The following is a 25,869-nucleotide window of genomic DNA, read 5'->3' on the forward strand; positions in this document are numbered from 1 at the left end:
GGAGGGGGGGGGGGGGGTCCAGCTTTCCATGTCTAAGAGGTTATAAGATGGGGTCTCATTTCAACAAACCGCGTGTGCCGTATACAGACCCATTGCCGATTTTATCAACCCTGTTTCTTCTAGAGGGGGAGGGGGATGAGGATACGTAGGCCATTGTTGGGTGAATTTGCTATAGTACTTTAATATCTAACGTAGATAAGAACTTCTCGGTTGACTACTAAATTGGTGGCTCTCTTATCGAAAAGCCTTTTACAGACTCAAACATTTACATCCACCAATTTAATGTTAAGAAATCAACTATTCTCACTTTTTTGTTTTTTGTTAGGGGGAGGGATCAATTTTAGAATTTTACATATGACCTATGGACTGTCATCGGACGTTCTAAATGGCATGTTTATTTATATGGATTTTACACCATCAACATTCTGTTTGTTGTGTTTAAACAGGAGCTCATGAAGTATATTATAATCAGGGCTCTGTGAAAGACCAGGTTTTTATTTTTGTATACTGAACAGACTAACCTGAATAAAGAAGTGAAATAAATAAATAAATTAAAAAAAAAAGTAGACTGTGAAAAGAAGATATAATCCTCGTAAACAAAAGTACAACCCGTGGTATAAAGTAAAATATTGAATTGAAAAAGAAACAAAGTGAAGAGATGCTGTTCCTTACCTGTCAATGGCAATGATGAGTAGGGAATTAACGGAGACGTAAAGCGAGACCGCCTTGAGATAACCCACAATCACACACATAGCTCGGCCAAACGGCCATGTCTGATGCAGATAGTAATAAAAGTTAAAGGGCGCCACCACGGCGGCCACCAAGAAATCCGAGAGCGCCAAGTTTCCTATCAGCAAATTCGTAACGGTTCTCATCCGCTTAAAACGGTAGATGACACCACACAACAAAAGGTTCCCGGTTCCACATATCAGTATCATAAGAGTGTAGCTGATGCTTAAGATTATTTTAGCAGACGTATCAACGCTGTAAGGGTTTTTGTAGTCCAGGCTCAACGACGAGTTCAAATTGTCGTAGTAATCTGAGTAGTAGTATGGGTTGACGACGCCATAGTGGTTCTGAGAGGGGTAGACCTCCATTACCTGGATGTAGTCGTCATCGTCGTCGGGTTGGTAAGAATTGGCCGCCGACGCCATCGCTGTCATGACGTTTCGAAAATTCAAGATATTAATATTCTAATTTTGATCCTTGAGTGGATAGTGAAGACATGTAAAAACAAGATGCAGTCGCTTGAAGAGGGGGCCGTCAAAGTAGAAGATTCTAATTTATGATCAGTAGTTGCCAAGATGTGCACTAAAAGAAAATTGATTCACGATCGGAACGTTATGACGTTATTAGAAATCCCCAGTGGGCATTTGACTAAATGGTTATCAGACTCAGAGCATGATTTAGGTTATGAAATAGGCACCGGAGAAATGTCAATAAGACAGACGAAGATACGATTGCTCAGGATATGAAAAAGAATTTGCAAGTAGTAGTACTATAAAAGAAGGCAGCGTGAATTTGTGATTGTATTCCTTTGAATATATCCTTCAAACTTTAATCCAAGACGACTGAGAAATACAAAACCTTTCTCTCTAAACTCGAGATTCCGAGCGAAAATGGGAACAGGAAAAGGAACTGAAAACGAGCGTGGTTCTATGACGGGAAATATATTTCTCCTCGATCCTTTCAAGCCGTGTTTGATTTCGTATTCCAAGCTTATGATCCAGAAATCCAACTGTTTGGCGAAATCGGTAAGATCCCGCTTCCTTTCCCCCCACCGTGAAACTCGACAAGTGTAAACTGAGAGGCCTCTTCGCCTCTCCCCTCGCTCTCACTCAGGCGATAAAACTTTTTTCAGCAGACGATACGTCGCGTGTGCGTGTTCCACCGAGTTCTGTTGGTACAATGCCAGCTTTGGCGGGAAGCGATGAGCAACTCTCCCTGGATATTGTGGCGACAAAACTCTTCCCTGCGCACATCGATGCACTCTTCTTCTTCCGCGCAGCCGATGAATTGGTGATCGGCGAATGGTAATCATCGTAGGCTGCTGTACGTGAACAAAAGACAATACTGCGAGTTATAACAATAATGTGGGCGGGAATGCACCGAACGATGTAAATACGTGTATATATATTGTCAAAAGAAAATGTATTACACTCTTTACAAACGAGTGTATGTTTCTTCCGCAAATTCGAAACAAAAGGCCACGAAGGTATAAAAAGCAATTACATTGATTATCTTGATGTTTAACATCGCTCAACACCACATGCGCTTTTCATGGTACCATGAACCTCGAGGTCGAACGCACAATACATCAACATAATTGCCACAGTTAACTTCCTTAAATCGACCATTAAATTCATACTTAAAGAGAAAATCGAGCAGTAGTATGGCACTACATAGATTTGTTATAGACTTTATCTTTACATTGTTCTCAGTATTTACGCAGTGCCCAGTACATATTATGGTGCCAGTTGCTAAAGGAACATCGTTCTGATAATATAGGTGTATATATTTTACAGCTACATGATTTCCCACCTGATGCTATCTCCCTTTCTCCTCTCCCTCCCCCAACATCTCCACATACATTGTACATGATATATATATATATATTCGATATTAAAGGTAATACAAAATTTTGGTAAGGGGTCATGAATTTGGTTCAAATGAACATATTGGAAGCATATGCGATCCACAATATACAGAGATCGTTGTCGCCATTGAAATCGAGTCTAAAGTTATGACATTGTAAATAATAAACTCTTTACGTCGTATAGCTCCCTCTCAAGGTCAAGATATTTATTAAGCTATGAAACAATGTTTCTTGACTAAAATCGACCGCTTAGCTATTCTCGTTTGGAAGTTGTATATCCCAATAACATATTTGCACGGTCGCAGCTACCAGTGTACGGCCGTAGGTGCTATTTGAAATGTATTAACATTTACCGGGAGCACCGGTAAATTTGTATATTCAATTTTTCTCGAAAGCAGAAGTGTTTTAGGGGCTGAATTTTCTAGTGCTTATAATACATCCGCAGGGGCATCCAAATATATAAAAATTGTAAAAATCACTATCCAACCAATTTTCAAAAATTCCCAAAACTTTGTATTATTACCTTTAAGTTTTCATGCTGGCATAGTTATGATGACGCAGAAAATGATGAAGGGGAGAAGATCTGTACTCTAAATTCAATTGTTTAATTAGGTCACGAATTTTCGACCAACAGTACGTCTTTGTATATACTACTCCCTCCCTCTCGTTTTCTTATTGGGGGTAGATGCCCCTGTGTTCCAATGCCCCCATATCCCCGTAGGTACACCTCGACTCAAATGCCGGGAGCTTGACGGCTTGATCATGCTAATTCTGCTTTCACTGTTTTTAGCACGTAAAGGTGTTATGTCGTTTGCAGTCTAGCGTTCTCTTGACAAAATACGTGGATCGTCTACTAATCCTATTTGCCCCTTTTTCTACGGATGCGCTGTCTTGTTTTATACTTTGCTGTCACAAACAGCTCGGCCAGACGGCATGAATATTGAATCAATTCACCACCGAAGATGAATGTTGCACTTAAAGGAAGAATAAGGTCGATTAGAGAGATAGAAAACGATGCGAAGATTCCTTAAATGCAGTCAAACCTGTCCATAGCGACCGCCCAAGGGAAACATACAAAGTGGTCTTTGTAGACAGGTGGTCACTAAAGCAGGTTTGACTGTAGAAGTCTATTACAAGGTCTATACAAAATTCAACCTATTGTAAGGCAGTTTCAATAGTGCTGCCATTCACTTTTTCTTTAGTACATGTTTCAATGAGAAACCATTATTCAAGGGAAACGTTAAATGTGATCCTTGTAGACAGGTGGTCACTAAAGCAGGTTTGACTGTAGAAGTCTATTACAAGGACTATACAAAATTTAACCTATTGTAAGGCAGTTTCAATAGTACTGCCATTCACTTTTCAAATATGTGCTAACATGACAGTGACATATAACATAATCCGACCCTGATTTGTTGTAACTGACCTTGTGCTGATTTCCCGAAAGTTTGTGCAATCTAAATAGGCATTTTATTGTAAACGTCAGCACCTTCTAAAAATCAAAGTTAAGAGAGCGATTACGAAGCCATATGTGACTGGGGACCTAGTTTGAAAGTATTCGATTATACACTTCCGTAAAAAAAAATTGAAGGTTTATAATTAAATTTAAAAAATGTCCGTTTTAAGTTCACCATGGTAATTCTTTGTTGTGTTTTACATTGATTCTGAAGGATAATCATGTATCACGTCCTTTTGACCCATTGTTTACTGGAACCTGGTGGTCCCTATGTTAAGCCTACCGGGAATACAATAATTCAGTTAACAACGGGTTAAGAATCCCCCGCTGTGCCTTTATCGTCTAAGTGCTTGGGATGAATACGTTCAAAATCAGATGATACATATATTTGTTTTTCTTCTTCATACTGTAATAACTAAGAAAAAGAGCTGACGCCTATTTTTAGAAACACATTTTGTTATTTGGCCGTTATGAGGAATATTAATGCAAGTTCACTTTACAAAGCAAAATGAGCATCAATATATATAAATAATATACAGCAGTGAGGGCATTAGTAATAATTCCCCACACAAGGTACCTTTGGAACAGTCTAACACGCCCGAGGTGATATCCGAGGGTGTTTGAACTGTTTCGAAGGTACCGAGTGTGGGTAATTATTACTAATGCTCGCACAAAATGATGTGTATTATTTGTTTTATAAGATTATGTTCTATCTGTTCAATAAAAAAATGTTTTGTAACATTATTTTACTAATGACCGGTCATTAGCATTTAATGACCGGTCATTATCAAAATTACGTGATAGGCAAAATAAATGCCTGGTCACGTGTACGCTCTCAATCAATCATTTGATTACGATCCATGTATAAGACAAAATAAACGAGCTGAGCATCCATTAATTTGTTTACAGATGTATTTTTCCTTATGGATATCGAGAAGTAAACAAAGGATAATGCATGATCATGAGCAAAGTGATATACCTCTTCAAGAATGACCATCGACAGTGAAAGATGTCAAAGCGGTTGCGTCGTTTAACAATAATACTACAGACGACATTTTTTCTTTAAATGTTCTTCTAACAAACAACAAAAAGCCTTGATTCATGCCCATGAAATTCAATTTTACACCTATTGCTTAAGTCAATTTACGAGGCATAAGAAAACCTTTGGCATCAAATTCTGCTCACACAAATGGATGTCATGCGCCCCAATGACGTCCCAATCCTGAGATATCGTTCTATTAGCTGCAAACATCATGAATTCATGAAGCGAATGTGAAAAAGGAGTGTGGTGAACATACGGCACCTTGAGGGGCCACGTGCCTGGAATAGAATCGCAAAAAAAGAGAAGAGAATGTGGGATAAAAAGGAAGAAAGATAGGGAGGGTGGGAAATCTTGGAAAGGAGATGATATGAGACTCCCTTTCTACACCCTCTTCCCGCTCAACCGCTTTGCTTCCTCGCACTCTTCCATTTTCAATAAAAGTATGAAAAGAACAAAAGTACACAAAAAGGGCGAATTATCCAAAAGCATGGACTTTGTCATTCATGTAGGTTACGCAATTTAAGTTTTGTTAACTCACATATCCAGTAGAAATAAAGAAAGAAAGAAAAAAACAAGAAAAACAAAGAAGGAGAAAAAGAAGAAGGAGAGGAAGAAGGAGAAGAAGAAGAAGAGGAAGATGTTCAAATCTACCTTAGATAGTCAAACAAAGGCAATGTAGTTTTAAATGCTTTAATGCTCAAATACGTACACATTTTCGTTGTTTTAATAGATGTTGTTGTTGTTATTTGGGGTTATTATTGGCCTTATCGTCTTCGTCGTCGTCGTTGCTAGTGTTGTTGTCAGGAATAAAAGATCGGGCGAGGGAGGGGTAACAATATTAACAAAAATGCCTTACGGGACAACCGGTCAATGCACGATCATTACCTTGGCCAGTTGACAAAGGGGGACGGGTATGTTTCGATCGCTTGCCCCCGACATATCCCCAGTGGGGTAACGGTCGTAATGATGAAGGGGTGCCGACGGTTCCCCGGAGGCTATAGGGAGGGTATGATGAGAGGATAAAGTGATAAACTTGTATCATATTACCCCCACCTCTTCCAACGACGTTTTATGTGGTGTAGGTTACAGGTGGTCACTTATAGAAAATGGAAAGCAAGAAAGATGATCACATTCGGGCGAAGAATACATTTTAAGGCATTGGATTATGATTTCCTCATTGGTGAAAACATGAAAACATCAGTAGTTCATATATATTTAAAGCCATAAATCGAAGCCAAAATAATCTTTGCAACCCTCCCCCTGTCTTTCTTTCACTATCTCCCCCTCTCTCTCTCTCTCCCTCCCTCTTTCCCTCTCTATTCCATTCCCTTTATTTCATTTTTCACTCAAATTTGTCCATCTCTCTCCCTCTCTCTCTCTCTCTCTCTCTCTTGCTCTTTCTCCCCCTCTCTCGCCATCTCTTTATATTTTTCTGTCCCCCTCTCAATTTCTCTTACATCTCTTCGTTTCTGTTCATTTCCCTCGACCTGAATGTTTTTATTTTATTTTCTCATTTCAACATAATGAAACGCACCAGTCATTTTGTATAGTATTCTAAAAATGTGTTTATCTATTTACCCTGTAACTCTACAATACCTATAAACCCATTTGTAATCTTACAACACACTGTAACCATACGGTGCCTCTTTTTTGTACCACGTGATGTACACTTACATGTAGGTACTTCCCACATGACATTGTGTCATATAATTATTACACCACCGGGAGACTGGTGAGTTCCAGTTTTCGGTTAGCATATTTTTCAAATGACCCCTGAATAACTTATGATAGTTTACCCTCCTCCCTATGGAAAGGTTCATGGCGCATTTTAATATTAAAGTAATGGAAAGCCCCCCCCCCCGATTCTCCTTTGGCACTGATGCACACTGCGAACACACCCGGGGGATGTTTCATAAAGCTGTTCGTAAAGTTATGCATGACTTAACGAACGACTTGTATATAAAAACCCCAATGGGATGATTAATAATTATTAACTGCATCAAATAAAGTTGAACTGTGCAGATGTAGATTAACATTCCATTATAACAAACATTTTTGATGCAAAGTATATTGTTTGCCACAATTTAATTAAGGTTATTGGAAGATCAGAACAAACATTGGACATCCCATCTGGCACTTCATATACAAGTCATGCGAAACCTTATGCTACGGTCACAAAGGTTGGTACGAACGATAATTTCGTACGAATCTCCTTGTTTTTCCTTTGTCTTCCCGAATTTCCATTGTCTGAAAATCGTTCGTACGGCGTTTGTGACCGAGGCTTTACGAACAGCTTTATGAAACACTCCCCTGGTACAATATACAGCCATTATAGTTACGCAGATTCATGAACATACACCGCTTTTTTTTGTGCCATGCAACTTAAAACCGAAGTACCTTTCCCGAATAGGAATGATGGGAGCTGGCGAAGCGCCGTTTCTCCAAACCAACACGACATTCAACTGACGAAAGATATTAATAGCATCATTCTAACTATCCGTCCTCTCCAAACTCTTCACTCATCTTCCTTTCTCATCTCCCCTCCCCTTCCCCTCGTAATCCCCGTTCTCATTCACTGGAAACCGCATCCCATGGGACCACTCTACCGAGCAAAACTTCTCTGGAATACTAGGCCTGTTTCCATCAGCTCGAGATTGCCAAATATCTCGCTATTTCTGATTTGGGAAAATATCCCGAAGTTATAAATCGCGCTTCATCAGCTCAAGACTTGATCTCGAAACTTGAAACTCGAGCTCGTGAAATTAGCTCGAGATATTTTGCTCAGCGTTCGCGCATAGTGCGAGTCTTCGGGCTGGTGAAAACGCACCGGACAAATAGTGGGATATTTTGCAAACTAGCCCAAGATATCTTGAGATGATTATCTCGACCAAATATCCCGATAATTGGAACTTTGGGCTGATGAGGACGAAAATTAACTGGATAAATTGCGATCGGAATATTTCAAATAGCGCGATATTTGGCAATCGTGAACTGATGAGGACAGGCCTATGTAAGATGGTGGATTAATATAGAGATGGGTTCCTAGAGTTAAGTCGACGGCAAAGCACTTGCGTAATGCACTTAAAACAACGCTGCTACTGCAAGGAGGGATCTTTTCCTGGCAATTCGCTTCTTTGCGATTTGCATGTGAAAGTGATGAGATTCGACAGAGTCAATTTGTAAAGAGGATTGACAGCGGCTTATTCATGTTAATCCCCTCTATACCCTTTCCTCATATTTTTGGGAAATGAAATCTGACAGTACCGTAAACGCTCCCCCTCCCCCTCTTCATTTGATTTGATTTGATTTGATTTATTGGTTTCTGCATCTTTTTTCTTTTTTCATCATACATTTTCATGAACATAATATGGTTTAATACAATATTTTAAGTGTATGTAATTTTATACAGATAATAAACGAAATTAAAGAAATATATTAAATGCATAACTAACATACATTAGATGCAGAAGGGCTACATAAAGCAAAGTATAGCTTGACGTGCCTGCAGCCCTCAACTTGGATACAACAATAAAAATAAAAATAAAAAAGAGTGACTTGCAGAGAAGAAAAGGAAAGGGGGGAGAATTAGGAGCGTTGGTAATAATATAATAAATCTCATACATCTGCTGATTGAATGCAGGTTCATTCATGAATGAATAAACGATGCTAGGTCATGGACGATTACATATCATTGTTGAATAAACAGTCAATGTACACACGAACATGATTACAGTAGAATTACACACAACAGGATCAATACTTAGACAATAACATAGTTTTAACTGCCTTCTGAAAAGAATACAATGTCCTAAGGTTACTTATTACAATGGGCAGAGAGTTTCCAGATGTTTGGGCCGGCGTGTCTAATGGATTTGAGAGCCATTGCGGTTTTTTTTATTTCTTAAATGGAATTAATCACCATCCTCTTTAAATTAGGGTTGTATATCGTCTTGTTTTGAACTTGGAAAAGGATTTTGATTTATATCGGAAATGTAAAGGGGAAGAAAATAATGTATAATATATTCTAACAGTGTATTCGGTGAGAAACTTGGGGGTAGCGGTGTCCAATCTAAGTCATTGCACCATATGCAGATATGGGGCAAACGCAAAAACTTGGGGATGAATTCATGTTCCATATCTTCAATTATTATACCAAATACATCATGATGACCCTTTTTCGTGGATTACATCAATTTAAATAGGAAAAATTCACTGAGAGATTTTTTTTCTTCTCGAAAAAGTTGAAAGTTTAAGTAATAAGCATATTTATTTCTCATTTACATCATGTCTGTTCTACGGAGGTGCAATCCGAAAATGACAGAAAATATATGCAGTTATTGTAGATGTATTTGGATACGAGATAACGTAAATGTGATCCCATTGAATGTCATTTATCATTGTGGATTTCAATCAAATAACTACTTTAGGCAAGTCTAAAACACACTCGGCGTAATGAAACCGGGAAAAGTAACTCTTTTCATTTTAAGCTGAATCTTCGCGCAATTGCTCATTTTTCTAGCACTTTTCTTGCTTCGATCACGTAAAGATAGCTCGTGAAAATTAGGCAAAAGCCTAAAATAAGCCATCGCTATTTTAAGACACAATGGTTGCTCTTTATAGGGTATGTATTCGGCCATATGCCTTAAGTTCTTTCAAGCATAGCATGGGAGAGGAGTTAAGAACCTGGCCGGATAAACCCTTCAATTCCGGTTCTTAAACACATTTATCCATCTCCCTTCGACCATAATAAGCGAGAGAAGATTTGAGAGGTGCTCACTTGTCAAGTCGCCCTCTGCCTGTCACCTCTCATGACAATGTATATCCAAGAGAGCCGGGCTGAAAAGACAACGGGACGTTAAGTTTTTGTGGACGGGGGAAAGCCCCCGGGATTTCGTACCCCTGCGGTGTCCCGTTCGCCGAGCTGAATCAATAAACGAAATGCGTCTATTTCGCGGTACTCCTACTTTCGTATGGTATTCCAAAAGGGAAATCAAAAGGAAAGAAAGTGCTTACAAAAGCAGCATCTCTTGTCGATGGCTGGAGCGCGCTACTATCGAGCGGAAATCGTCATATTTTATGGGAGAATATCATGTTTCGATCAGAAACACTTCAGCTAGGAATTAAAAGAAAAGTGAATCGATGAATAAAAATGAGTTTTTCCAGCTGCAGGCGTCATGATCAGAATGTTTGATGGATAAAAACGTTTTGAATACATCATGTCTCGCTGCTTTTCAAATCGGAAAAAAAAAAAAAAAAAAATCGAAATAGGTATTTTTGCTACATACAAACGAGATGAGAGTGTTCAATTTCGTTCAATTTCTGCTTTTTTGGTTAAATAAAAAGGGTAAAGGTTGAGATTAAAACCATTTTACTCTCGCCTAATCTTTTTATTCACTATATTATATCGTCTATTACTCACTAAAACACACTCATCTCTTTCTCTCTGGCTCGTTCTCTCTTTGTTCCTCACCCCCTCACCCTCCATCTCTCTCTCCCTCTCTCTCTTTCTCTCTCTCTCACTTACTCTCACTTCCTCTCGTTTTATAAAGGCTTTCCCTTCCCATTCTAATTTCCTTTTATTTACACAGGTCGGTACCTTTTCAAATTAAAAATTAAAACCATCATATTGTCCTTGGAAATATTATCCTTTCCTTTGTGTTATCTAGTGCCTAAATGGTTATCAAAGAAATGTAATGATACTTTAATTAAGAATCCAAGTGAAAACGCATTTTAATGCTTGTGATGATTATATTCCTGCGGGTTTTTTCTTTTTAATCCGCCACTGACAGTTTTAACGGAGATGCTCTCGGTCCGACCTTCTATTTTTAGTTCTGTGTTACGAAAGATAATTCCAGCGGGCTTCTAAATCTAAACACACGTAGTCACGGTCATTAAGGAAACAGCCCCAACGGTTCACAAGGGAAAACCTGTGATGTTTCCATTAACGTCTCGGCTATTGCTTCATACAAGAGGTTACCAACACGTTAGGAAACTGGTCACAACAGTAATGGCTCGTTGCAATGCAAATGGAATAAACCCAAATAGCCTACAATACACTTCGTTGATCCAATTTTTCGAACAATATTTAATCAGTTAATTGAGATGACCGATATTCAGTCTAATTGAATTCCTCCAACTCGAAGGAGAGCCTATTAGATTTCCCATCACCTCACATTATCTGTTGACCTCTCTTTTATTTCACAAAATCAGCCTCGAAATTTGTAATAGCCTTTAGGTTAGGGGCAAAAAGAGCTCGAAATAAGTTTGCCCGTCACCATGCGGTCCTATTAAAGCCGTGATTTGTGTATCAGGAAAGCACTCGGGCGAATTAACTAACTTTATTGACACGTGAAATGTATCCCGAACGTTTTTAATCATTCAGTACATATCGTAAAAGAAGCTTTCAAACAAAGTCGAGATCTCTATAAAGTTTTTCCTTTCTGTTTCGCATCGAATGATATACACATGTTTATTGTACGAACCCAATGGGCTTCTAGACAATCCCATATAGATGAATCATTTCTTCGTCCATGAACAGTTCTGAAAGTTACAAGTCGTTCGTTTTGATATTATTCTTTAACCAATTTCTTTAAATTAGCTTTATTTATACCATCTTCTTTGAAATCGCTTTCTTTTTCTTATACTTTACCCTTCGTTTTTATTTTTTATTTCCATTTCTCCTTTTCAATTTGTCATACTCCTAAACACAACCCCCTATGAATAAACTCTGCAATGTCATGAACTTTTTCTCTCGGATATCTGACTTTTTTGCGTCCCGCTTTTCGTTCTGTCGTTCTCTCTTCCTTATTTCTCCTCTTCGTCATTCTTTGTCTACATTTTCCCTCTTTTTCCCATCCGTCTCCTTTCCGTCTATTTTACCCCCTCCCAAATGTTCCTCTTTCACCCCCTCTCTCTTTCACCTCCCCCCTCTCTCTCTCTCTCTCCCTCCCTCTCCCCTAACTCTCTCTCCCCCCTCTCTCTCTCTCTCTCTCTCTCCCTCTCTCTCTCTCTCTCTCTCCCCCTCTCTCTCTCCCTCTCTCGCTCCCTCTCTCGCTCCCCTTATATATTCCCTTTCTATTTCCCCTTCTTTCATATCCATTTCATCCCACTGTCACTCTCTCTGTCATACGTCTCTGCCATCCTCCCAAGCGCGTATACGGTTTTACCGGGTAGTCATTATGGTTAATAACTCAACATCTACTCTAGACAACCGAGCATGGGAGAGCTAGCTCTTTCATTCCATCGAGCCTTACCCCTCTAAACGTGCTATTCTGAATAACTGTGCTTATAAGCTTGAACATATTATTTTATTTTGGTATTGGAGCTTCTTTTTGATAGAAAATGACTAAGAGTCTTTCCCAGTTGCTTGTCATGCACTAAATGGGTTGATTGGAACAGAAAACCGATACGAAATGTGGTAAAGTTGGGTAGTAATAGATTGACAATCATTGTTAACCACATGACGTAAACGTACTAACATTATTTTACACTAGAATCATTGCTGCCCTATTTAAACGGTACTCTGGTTAACCTGCACTAAATAAATAAATAAGAAATAAGATAAATAAATAAATGAGTGAATGGATCAGTCAATCAAGAAATAAATCGATAAATGAATTAACAAACGAATGAATTAATAAATCATAAGCAAAACATGAATAAAGCCTCATGAGCATTATTGTTGTCCTGCAATTATCATAACCCAACCAATTTCCTGGTAACCGTTTACAAATGGGTTGAGAGTAGCATATATAAATCAATGCCTCTGCTAAATAACATTATTACCCGGCTGGGATTCGAACCTCAACCCTAAGAATGAGAGTCAGGTGAAAGACCACAACATCTCAACATGTCTTATGGATACAGAATCAGTCGTGGGATAATATCGTACGCTAATTTACACCGGTGAATGAACTGGAAATGCTCACTTTAGTACAGGCATGCAAATTTGTGGATTTTCAAAAACTCTCACAAAGTGAACAAATAAAAATCGTAGAGGGACAGTAGAGTCTTGTGAAACCATATTTTCAATCCAGTTTACCATTCATAATTTGACTTCAGATTGATTTTGCAGTACCTCACGAAAGTAAGCCTTCCTCTTTCTTTGACTTCGATCGATATAGGGAATCATGGGGCTATCTATTAAACGAGACAGATAACCCCTATCATAGAATGCAATTAGAGCTCCGTCATACTCGCTCGCTTGCTATGAATTTACAAAATTGACTCGTACCTAGAACCAAGGTTCTACATGTATACCCTATAAAAGTCACGAAGCGCTATTGACTTTAAAAATATCCTTTTTGGATTCTTTTCTCTTTTAATATTTCTTCACGTCACGGTCATTTTGGTAGGTCTTCCTTCTCTCATCCATTTCTTTACGTTTCGTTCATTCGAGAGCTTGCAGTATACTTTAATTCTGTATAAAATAATGATTTTGAGAAACGAAAATGGGAAACAAAATTGTCGTATATTTTTATTTAAAGAAGTTAAGATATGTTTGGATATTAACGCAGCTCTGTTAAAAAAAAAGGAAAACGAAAAATGTATAATTCACCTGAATTTATAGAAATTTAATGTGAAAAGGAATACAGTTCGTTATGTTAAACAAAAATGTATGTGAGTTTGATAATTTGGTTGTAATAAATACACCTGTTAAAGTTGAAGAAAAATTACTTAATTTCTTATGTTATTCTTAATGAACCCCCTTCTCAGTTGCTTCCTAATTTTGTTGCTCACTGTGATTGTGATCGCTTGACCCGTACTCAAATTAAACTTTGAGCGGAAAAGGACAGTGTTACATCAAAGTAAAGAAGTTTATACAAACAAAATTAGTGCTGTTTGATGACTGGCGTCAAATTTGGCATGCATTCGGAACAGTGTCGGGTGATGGATGGTGGAGGATGAGAAATGGATGCAGACTTCATGTCTCGTTTCGCTTTATCTTGCTCTCGAATAAAGCTAAAATTAGAGCGTGTCGATTGTACCGATGAGTTATCTCATCACTAAATTGAATTATTATGAAATTATTCTAATTCTCAATAGGTGAATCGCTATTCACATGGCCACAATAAACTGGTCAATTCACCATCCTTGATAATAACGAAGTGTTTGATGTGTGTATCCCATGAGTACGTCACAATTGTTGTTTAAGGTCGAACTTGGCAAGACATTTTCTTAATTTCAAAACCAGAACATCAGCGACTGTTGGCGTCCTGCAAGTTTTGTGCAAATATTGACCAGCAGAATTTGGGCCGATCAAACTGAAATGTAAGTGACACCGTCCACATGGAATTTCTAATATTGTGCTTCAAATTTTATTATCATAAGAAAATATATATAGCAACCTCGTGATTATATTCTTGATAGTTTGAATCATTAAGGCTTGTTCAGATTCGGCCGCAAATAAGGGCGGCACTGATTTCCCCCCCCCCTTCTTCTTTTCTTACGTGTAAGTAACAAGTGCGCGCAGCCAGGAGTAGCCCGTATTCATTGAGCTCTCTGTATTGTAAGATAGATAATGAGGCGTACTACACTGTCTTCACGTCATTATGATAAAAATCTGAACGAGCCTTTATTTTTCCTGCTCTCAATTTTGTTTGAAGTATCCAACATGGCAGTTTTACATCACATGTACTTTCTAATTGTATTACAGAGCACTTATATTTTTGTTATTTTCAAGGGGTCTATAAAGAAAAGCCATGCTTTTTTAAAAATAGACTTCTACATACCATTGTGCCAATCTTAAATGATTTATTTGAATAATTGTATAATCATTTTGTCGCATCTTTGGTTGATATTATAATATTAAATTTGTATATGTTGCATATTCATTTTATTGTGTTATATTACAGTATGTGGAAAATAAAGAAACCTTGAAAACTTGAATAATTATGTTAAAAATCACGAAACTCTAGGACTGAAAAAGATATTTTATTCCTTAACACAGAAATGCAGAAAGAGAATGCATTGTGTCATCTGTAATGAATTCTGTGTGTTTTTTCACGAGATAAAATTCCATGACGCATCTGCTTTGCCTCCCCCTCCTCGTCTAGTGGCCCCCTCCCCTGTGTTACAAACTGCACCTGCGCTCCGCAGGCTAATTCAATTCTCCAAGTGTGCTAATTTCATATGAATCGAGGCCGTATCCAACCTAAATGTTAAACTTCCCCTCTCGCTATGTTACCGTTGATTACATCTCGGTTTACCGTCATACCCTGATTCGGGCTCAGTCATGAAAACATCGTTATAGTCACCCCCCCCCCCCCCGTTTGATTATAGCCCCCACCAACTCACCCCTCAACTCCATTAATGAGAATCAAGTCATTGGTGTATCCCTTTAATTAAAAGTGATTGTCAACGCAATATTGCATGGCTGACATTATGGCGCTCTTGCATTTCCAGGAAATAATTCATGATAATTAAAAATCGCCACGAGCGATTCTTTTTTCCCGCGAAATTTCGTAGCAATGTGTTTTCGGCATTTTTATTCGCGAAATCAACCACAGTACGAAGGCGGCAGCTATTTTCTTTAAATTACATCCAATCATTCATATCACAATTTCTGTACCTGAATATGGATTTCCCAAAACCCTTCTTTATCACTTTGCAGGGCTGTCCAATACAAACTCTTGAAGTAATTTGATTACCTGCAAAAGACGCAGATGCATCTCTGACGTCACAAAACCCCCTCAAGATGATCCGAATCTGTTTTTAACTATATCCCGTGTCTGGTTCTTCTTCTTGCTCATCTCATAATCATAATTATTTTTCTCATAATAATCATCGAAGGAAAGAAAAATATGCTGACCGTGTGGAACGAACAGGAAACAGGATACAATCATATATGACCTTGCCCTTGCATCCTAAACTGACCTTTATTAGCTGGACGTTGATGACCGATGGGACTACACAAATATGTAGTTTGAAAGTTCCGGCCAAAAAACACTCAAGATTTTTCGTATTTACTACTTTCATTATGAGGGCATTTATTTTGATTACATACAAATTATTTATTTTCTTCGAATTTCGCAGAACTCAGCCTTCTCTTTAACTTAAAACATTTATATGCAAAGTAATTCAAAGTCCCTGCCAGGTGCAAAAGAGGAACGCTGCCCTTGATCCTTCCGACTAACATGCTGAATCTTTTATTGTTTATGAGTTAGTGACAGACTTCATGTCGAAGATGAATCATTGTTTGATTTATACTAAGCCCAAGGTAATTAGCACTTGGCTCATAATTTTTATTTTATTTTATCCTAGAAAGAATGCACGAAATACCCTAAAGGTACTATGTCCCATTTGCAGGCCAAAAAAAATGAAAAAGTTAAATTCCAACTGCATTTGAAAGATAATACTAATTTAGAACTTCCCTAAAAAAGGTGGGGCTTGAAAATGTCTTCAAGTGGGAAAATAATGACTATTAGTTGTCAAGTCGACTTTAGGGCTATAGAGCCCAAAAGTAATAGTCTTGATTTTCAGACAATTGTACCAAATGGTCATACGTTTTATGCTGCGCAAAGATTCAATCAGTTTAATCTTGGCCATCACAAGAAGTGGGTTATTGATGTAGACAAATGCTCATGTACCCTTTACAACTCTTTTCATGTATGTTATTACCAAAGAAGAAAAAAGCCAGTCAGTCACTCAATAGTGTCTGACAGTGAAGTCTAGCAAGTAAACGGGTTTCCTTGCATAATTTGAATATGAGAACACTGCTAACGTTTAAATTTCACAGATAGGAAATACATGACACATTCATAATTCCTGCAAAGTTCTACAGCATTTGAGGTTGGCTGCAAAAGGGACATAGTACCTTTAAATGCAGGTATTCTCAGAACAACTTTGCATCGAATATTCAAACGCTTCCATTTCACTCTAAATTCATCAGGGGGCGGATTAATACCGTTAGTGCTAATATCTTTTCAAGCAATTTGCGTAGAAACTCAACAAAATAATGTGTAAACGGGGGCAACGGGGGGGGGGGGGGGGGGGAATCCAAAATAGTCTATTAAGATGAGGTCTGCTTTTTTTTCGTTCTCCACATGAACATTGGTTTGGAAAGCCTGCCGGTGATCTCCACCAATCAAAGCAAGAGAGAGAGAGAGAGAGAGAGAGAGAGAGAGGGGGGGGGGGGGGAGGAGGGGGGGGGGGGGAGAAAACATCTTTTTACATCCTCAAATCCTGATGGACATTACGAGAATCTGAAAGGGATTATGGGGAAAGGGGGTATGAGCCGTTTTAACATGAAATGTCGATTTTGCAATTCTTTCTCTCATTAGAGAGTGTCGTCAGCCCCCACCCCCCACCCACCCCACCCCTCTTGACATCCTGCACCTGCTTGGGAGGGGAGGGGGCGTAGGAAATAAGCAAGGCAAAGAATCAAGCTCGTATGGTTGTGTTTGTAAAGGTGTCTCGGGGTGTTCCAATCTACTCAAGATAGCGCTGAAGTGCTGTTTCTCCCCGTCCTTTCTCCTTTAATACGATTATAAGCTGAGAGGGGCGTTGTTGATATATGCAATCACATCACCGTTTATTATTGTTGTCAACCTGGCAACGGTCGGATTTACACAAACACGCACACACGGTTGCCTGCCTTCAGGACATACCGGGTTGCGGGGCGGGGAAGAATTTAAGAGTTTGTCCTAAAATGTCAGTTGTTGTCTGGCCTTTTACATGACATTGCAGCGATGATGATCAAAGGGGGTTGATTGAATCTGGCGTTGGGAGAGCGGGAATCAAGCGGCGTGTTTTACCAAGAGTTGGGACAACATGTGTCGCTCAACCTCGCCCGGTGTGAAAACACGTCACGCGGAAATTTGCGTGACATGCGGGTCCGGTGGCGACTTAAAAACAGCATTTCTCTGCTCTAATTGCCGACGTCGTCGTTTCTTATAAAAACCCTCTCCGTTTGGGAAATCGAGTTTTTATCCCGGGAAGCAGGGAAGCCGTTTTAATCTTGTTTTGGAGATTGGAAAAGGTTGATTGGGAGATGGAAAGGAGAACAGAAAAGCTGGGGTTGTAAGAAGCTCCGGACAAATTTGGTTTAAAATATTTTAAGTAAACTCATAGAGAAAGAAAGAGAGAGAAAGAGAGAGAGAGAGAGAGAGAGAAACGTGAAAGCAGAGAAAAGAGAGTCTCTTTTGTGACATGGACGACTGTCGTAAAGGAAAAAGGGAGGGGAAATAATGAGAGATGCCAGGAGATGTGTATTGTCTGTATTTTGTGACAGAGCAAAAAGGACGTATATGATAACGTGCAATACGTACAGTTGCAACACCAGCACAATATCAGCCGGAAGAGAGAACGTTATGACATCAAGACAAGTGTAAGCTAAAATGACCGCGGAAGAGAGAAACGAGGAACGGAATAAGGCTCAGAACATAATCTAGTATTTATTCAGACGGACCTCGCCGCTTACATTCTCATCCTCTAACTATTGATCCCATTCATTTCCGCCAAGGTCAACGACATTTTACTCGAGCTCCACGCGGATCACGTGACCCCCTAACAAGGCAGAAATGTTGTTACCATCGAACTCCGAAATCTTGCGTTACCATTCAATCGTTTTATTTTGACTACACTAGACGTCGGGGAGGGTTTTTCTTTTCATGAAATACCAAGGCGCACGCGACATCGACCAGCCCTGTAGACAGATCAAAATACAACACCCAAACCACGTGACCTCGCGATCCAAGCTTGATTCTTATGGAGTCTTTGAAGGTATCTTATCAATGACATTCGATAGCTGGAAAATCAATGGTAACCGAGATATAAGAGAGAGAAAGACAGAGAGAGCCCAGATTTCCAGCTCTAGTCACGTTAAATTAAGTTACCTAAAACAAAAACAAACAAAACCGAACAAAAAGTTATGCTTGATTGAGATACACCTATTATATAAATGTGCAAACAATTATATCGATTCAATGCGGCCATAGTATTAGATGTCTGTATTTATCTTATCAATGATATTTACCGAAGAAGGTCGAAAATGCCATACTTTGGTTACCTTTGATCAAGTTTTTGAAAAAAGACACCACACTTTAAATTCACGTTTTAATGAAACACTCCTATAATAATATGTGGTTTTATCAATGCAGAGGAGTTATAAAATTGATTGATGCAATGTTGTTGTCTTACTTGTCTGTATTTCATATCTTACTTCTAATGAATTGTTAAATTGTTTTGGTTTTATAATTTCCTTAATATTTGTTGTATTCTACTGATTTGATGTCATGTCTCCTTTTCTTCCATTTCTCTTTAGGCGCACTCTTTAAATTCGTTGAGTTATAATTTGAAGTTTATATTTCATGGAGTATGTTAGACTCAAACTTTTTTTACGGGGGAGGGGGAGTGGTTGGGTGTACTTCGTGAAGATGAACCATCCGGCTGCACAACAACTTGCTCAATTTCGCACTTTATAATAATCATATTTTTTAAAGGGGACACCCCGAGGTTAGTCACTCTATATCGACAAGTGTGCACACTCAATAACTGCGCATGTAACCAGATATATAATTTCCTCCTCTTTTCCAGTTAATTTCTAGATGGTAGCCTATTTCTAGAGCAATACTGGGGATGTTTTCCACTTTCATATGCATCATCCAGGTAAACCGCTATTGTCCGATCTATATTTCCTGACGCCAGTAGTTGATTTTTGTTTTAACTAGAGGGGGGGGGGGGGTAGGAGGATGAAACGTACTTCCCTTTTCAACCCCAATTTGTTCATGCAATTTCAATTCAATTTATTTCTGTTTCCAACAAAACATTACAAATCAATTATAAACATTTACAACAATTTAGGAATACATATTGGAAACAGAGGGGTCCACTAAAAAGCAACGCTTGTACAATATTGGACCCCTCAAATGATACTTAGGGATAATGAGTAATTAATTAACAAATTCGTAACTGCAAAAGGAACTACAAAATAGGTAAAAAGGGAGAATGCCACCAGAGACGGAAACGGGACAAGACAGTACCTTACATGACAAAAATAGGAGAACACGGTCACAATAAAAAGAGTAGACAATGCCAAAAAAGAAGTGAGAGATCGGGGGAACAGAAAATAATACAAACGGATAAGCTGCAAGTGGGTTTGAGAAGAAGATGAGGAAAGAGAAATGCGCATTGGAAAGGAGATAAGCATGAGAGGGCACAATAATTATGTCTCAAATTACATTTTGAGTCAGCGAGTAGAGAATGATCTCATATTCAACAACAACAACAACAACAACAATGACAACTCTCTTGTGTTCTTTTATCACTTTAAATTTTAGACAAAAAATGCACATGAGTACCGTACGCAATCCCGGATCCTTTTGATTTTAATCCTGCATCTGACATAGCTTTAATACATAATATAGCTACATAAAAGGGCACCAAAATGTTCGCCTCCGTTCGTGTTCTTGTTCCCACCCTTATATTAGACCCGGAAAGACGCCTGAATTTTCTTTTTTGCTTGCCAGCTTCATTGCTTGCTTGAAATTTTTCGGAATCCCCCTCCCCCAATCAATGAAAGAATCAAGGATCCCCCTGCATGACGTCATAGATGTCAAGTTGAATCAAAATAACTCGTCCATGTTGTGAGAGACGGTAAGGTGGAAGAAATTCGAGTCTCCCCTTGCATCACCAGGTTCCGAATTTGACCCGGTTCCGTTGAGGGGGTCGCTGAGTTTGAAACGAGGTAAGAAGAGGGTCGTGAGCGATTAGTTGACATGCAACAAATTGTGTTTGAATCGACCCGAGGCGATCAGGTTTGGTGTCCCGGTTTTGCACGTTTGTTCATGCCATTATCTTTACAATTTACGGTATCTTTTTGAATCTATCCGACGTTTTTAAGTGGTGAAAAATATTAACGCAGTTGCTTTTTGATTGGTTGCTAAGCAACGAATAAATCGTTCGCAGACGATAATGCTAGACCGTGGATAAGGAAATGGCGGGAACATAGCCACTTGTATACACTGTGATCAACATATTTCTTTTCAGATAGTCGATAATGTACACAGCAAAATCAGCCTCGGCAAGTTTGCTCTATTAACAAAAAAGATTCTTTCCTCATTTTCACAAACGTGCACGGACGCAATATTACCTGTGTGTGTTCGGGGGGGGGGGGGGGGGAGGTACATTCGCCTTCTGTTGCCCCTATAAGACTAGTGTTACATTTCCATTATTGTTGCAAGGAGACAATGCTTTCTTCCTTACCACATGATAAAAATTACAATCTTGAATTGCTCGTATCTCTGGAAAACAAAAACCAGATTTTTGTTTCTTTTCACAAGGGCACTGTAGGCCCGTATCTTTCAATACTGTTATTCTATAAAAAAAAAAAAAAAAAAAAACTCTAGATAAATACTTAAATGGCATTGAAACTCGTTGAAGACCTTAATTAAATGTGTTTTTTTTTTTTTTTTATCTTGATTGAGATTAACTCTCCGAAACGCAGACATAAAAAGTGCGTTAAATGGCATTAAAATCGCCATGGTTAACATATCGTCGTATGTGAACGCGCTGTCAATGACAAAGACTCCAGTTTCATCAGCAGATTTACCACAATGCTCACCCTTGCAGAAGCAGTTGTGAAGACATATTAGATTCGTGGTTTTGTTTTTATTCAACTGACTTATTCATGGATATGACTCGCTCGGATAAATGAAACGTAAACAGCGGCGTTTATTTGTCTTCCTCATGATGACGTAAAGTGTATCACGCTTCGCACATCATTATTCTGTATCTTAAAGGCAGGCTTTACTACTTCAGCCAGAAGGGATTAGATCACCCAGCGAGCCAGGGAGGTCACTGTGACAGGTGGCTATCTCAGTAACTCAGCTCTCATTTAACATAAGAAAAAGAGGATCATGGGGGACCAACAGGCACCGATTGGGGAAGTTTTCTATATAGAGGGAGCAAGTAGCTACAAGTAGGACAGTGTGCCTTTAAAACATAGAGCTCAACGAACACGCTCCATGGAACTTTCTTGCCTGCAGTTGCCATTTACTTACACGTTAAAAAGAATCAGAGCTGTCTTTTTGGCGGTTTACCGCATAAATTATCTGAACGAGCGTTTAATCATTTTTATGATAATGAATAATTTCGGAATAGGATGTCGACCTCGCGACCTGTGTGGTTAATCAAAAATATTAATGAAGGATACTCTTTTGTAACAGGAGAAGGTCATTTAAAAATCGAATTAATTAAATTACATTTGCGAATTCATTTCGTAATATTAAGTATGTCCATCGGGCAGCACATGTTATGGGGTTCAGAATCGGTTGTCTTATCAGGTTCATAAACACTGCGTATTAGAAGCACTCTGAAAAATACATTTGAAAGGGCCGAAGAATATAACCCATTTTTGTCTTCAAAATGGTAGATTAACACTTTGAACATGCTGGATCCAACACTATAAAGATCTTTTCGTTTTTTAGAGTGTGATCTAGAACATATATACAGAGGGCAAGTCTAAGATATTTTGTACCATACTTTACCTACCCCATCTCAAATTTGTCATATCTAGTCATTGTATATTTATTAAGTTAATAGCCCTGTTAAAGCTTGTATCAATGTAACGTATATAATTAATTAGTTTTGAGAAGTATAACCAATCAATACAAAAAAGTTATTATTTTCTTAATATCCTTCATCCCATTTTCTTCCTTTTTCTTATATTAAAACAAATTTATACCACAAGGGACTTCTCCTCATTAATTTGGTGAACTACTTCTAAGAAATTGCATGGGGGGGGGGGGGGGAGGCAAGGAAATGCCTTTTCTTTATTCCTCTTTACGGTGATTAGGCCAAGAATCATGTGGGGGTGGGCGGGGGTGCTCCGATCATAAGGGTGGACGAAACGAAAATGAACAAGTCCACTAAAAATGGACGAGGGGTAGGAGATGGTTTCTTTGACTTCTTTTTTGTTGCGTCACCCCCCTCTCTCTATCTCTCTCTCTCTCTCTCTCTCCCCCCTCCCTCCCTCCCTCTCTCTCTCTCTCTCTCTCTCTCTCTCTCTCTCTCTCTCTCTCTCTCCCTCTCACTCACTTTCTTTCTATTTCACATTTCGAGGGGGCGAGTGCCCCCTTACCGTTCCCGATTTACGTCACTGTACCTTGGCGTACATGTGAGTTTATCAACACTTCCTAGAGATGACACAGATGCCTGCCCTGAGCAAGAATCGAATCCTGATTGCTTCACCTTGCCTTAATTGAAGGTCTTACTAAAAGCAAGTTTGGCCTTAAAACCTAAAAATAAGCAAAACGAATAATGCTAAAAAATATCTTAAATTGTATTTTAACACCTGGTCAAACGTGAAACCTGATTATTTCGAAGGAGGGGGTGTCCGCCTAATTTCTGTTGTCCTGTCAAAATTCGTTTGGCATTCCTGAGGCAGTTGCTTGTGAAACGCCAAATTGCTCGAGAAGGCATAGGTGAATAAATTTGTTTACGATTAAAATGCCTTTTATATCTGTCACATCCATTAGAAGTAAAATTGCATATGAAGATAGTTCAGGTATGACCGTTGTGGTATATAAAAAATGTAGCTTCGGTCAGCGATCTTGTTTATATCTCTCTTATTCTTCATTTTCGAAACGATATTCTTACTCTACTGGCAATAGATGGACATAATGCAAAGTAGTCAAATTGTTGTTTTGTAATTCATTCTCTGAAAGATTGGGGTCATAATATGATTACTGTACGTTCACTACAGCACATCCTGATGTCTGACAAAATGGAAGATAATTGTATTCAGTATTCTCCTTCCCTCTGACCAACTTCTATTTCTCTTTCTCTCTCTCTTTCTCTCTCTCTCTCCCTCTCTTTCTTCCTCTCTTCCGATCTCCCTTTCTAGTGCTCTGCCTCTCTGTCTCTTCGTCTCTCTCCCCTTTCCCCCTCTCTCCCGGCTCCCATTCTCTGTCTTTCTCTGTCTTTCCTTCTCTCCGTCCACCAGCCCCTATCCCCCTCTCTCTCTCTCTCTCTCTCCCATTCTCTACCTTTCACGCCCCCACACGCTCCCTGTCCGCTCTACCTTCCTCAATCACTGACTACTTAGCTGATGTGTATCACTATAATTATTTCTTGAGACACAAAGTCATTGAAGCATCTTTTAAATCTGTCACGTGCGCGGAATGTTATGACCATCATCACGGACCGTCGCAAACTGAAGCGTGATCAGGGCAGGGCATGGGGGCCATGGACAGGGCAATGGGAGTGGCGTAACGAAAGTCCAGCTCTCTCCTAGGAGAAGTCAACGTCCTTAATAGGGACTTTTAGATTCGCACGAAGACAAAGGGGATTGCTACGATCGACGTCCTTTTAATGCACTGCCTTGAATGGACGTCACACGTATCAGTCCACGCAAATCTAAAAGTCCCTATTATGTGGATGGAAGACGTTCGGCGGAGAATTGTTCTCCGTTCCTTCTTCTCTTTGTCTTCATTTGTAGGCCAAAAATTTAAAGGTAGGGTGAAAGGGTATAATTTCTTGTTATATTTCTCTCATTCCGTCTCTTTCCCCCTCCCTCCCCCTCTCTCTCTCTTTTCCCCTTCTATGCATACAATGAAAAAAGCCAGAGAGATTTTCTCTCTTTATCTCTCTCTCTCTATCTCTCTATCTCTCTCTCTCCCACCCCTCCTTCCCCTCCCCACCACTCTCTCCATTCCCCCACCATCCGATCAAATGAAAATAGTTTTGCCCCTGCTGCCCCCACCTTCCCCGGGATACGCCAATAACGCGGACGCAGAGGTGCAGGGAGGCGTGGCAGTTGGTAGCACTAGGGGCTAGGTCAATGCTTCCCCGTGACCCTTCCTTTCCACCTGCCTGTCACCATAAGGACGACGAGTTCATTGACACAACCACAGATAACCATGAGATACAAGAATGTGACCATTTTAATACCCCAGGATACCTTTTCAAAAAAACCTGTCTACTTAAATTCAATCACGAATTTCCACATGAATTACTAACGATTCGATTACATCAACATTTGAGCATAGAATCCCCAATCCTATTTACGGTTTCCCTTTTTTCTGTTATCATTTTCTTTACAATTTATTTTCCCTCTAACCGTTTTCCAGCGGTGTCTCATGTATCCTATTGCTTAAATGAAGAACCGTACATAATCTAATGATACAATGCACCTGTAATGTATTTTCTTTTTCAAAATGAATCCAGGACACTGATCGTCTGCGAGTAGCTGAACCGCGCATCTCCAGTTTTGAGCGGGAAAATACAGAAATACAACGCAGTGCTTCCGTGGTCTACCTGATTTGTATCATACCCAAGTAAAGAAGAAAAAAAAACAAGTACGTCAATGAAATTAACGAGAACATTTCTCCGCTTCACTGGCAGTTCTTCCTTCCTTTTAGACGGACCGAAATGCCAATCTTTTCTCAATTATTTATAATGAATCACTACGACCACATCACTACCGATACTCAATCGACAAATGTACGATAACAATTCGACGTTGTCTGCAGGGAAACAAATTGTTAGTGAAAAGACGCAATTCTAGCTCTTCTCTCTCGAGAAAGATCTATACCAACTGGTGTGGGACTTTTATGTGCATGTGTGTTACTAAAAGGAAAGTGGACGAAAAGGGGATAAGATCTTAGTTGAAAGTTCTTTAAATTAATTGAATAAAGTATTCAGCCTAATCTGATAACAAAATTAATTATAGCTTTATAAAACACCGCAGTCTTCTCCGTTCTAGTTAAAGTATACTTGGCGTAAATGCATGATTGTTTTAAATCGTTTGAACAATTACTTCTCATGAACAGATGA

General features: G+C 39.1%; 1 protein-coding gene across 1 annotated transcript; it reads right to left on the reverse strand.

Annotated features, from left to right (window-relative positions):
- Window positions 1–668: 668 nt before the first annotated feature.
- LOC115929102 (prokineticin receptor 2-like) lies at window positions 669–1,154 on the reverse strand. The gene has a single exon (XM_030997289.1). The coding sequence runs from the start codon at window positions 1,152–1,154 to the stop codon at window positions 669–671; it is 486 nt and encodes a 161-aa protein (XP_030853149.1).
- Between the last annotated feature and the right edge of the window lie 24,715 nt (window positions 1,155–25,869).

This window comes from Strongylocentrotus purpuratus, unplaced genomic scaffold (genome assembly GCF_000002235.5).
Source record: "Strongylocentrotus purpuratus isolate Spur 01 unplaced genomic scaffold, Spur_5.0 spur5_scaffold_4, whole genome shotgun sequence".
NCBI lineage: Eukaryota > Metazoa > Echinodermata > Echinoidea > Camarodonta > Strongylocentrotidae > Strongylocentrotus > Strongylocentrotus purpuratus.

What these genes read in the sequence shown, in the direction of transcription:
- LOC115929102 (XM_030997289.1), bottom strand. Translation starts at nt 1,154, where the DNA reads ATGGCGTCGGCGGCCAATTCTTACCAACCCGACGACGATGACGACTAC.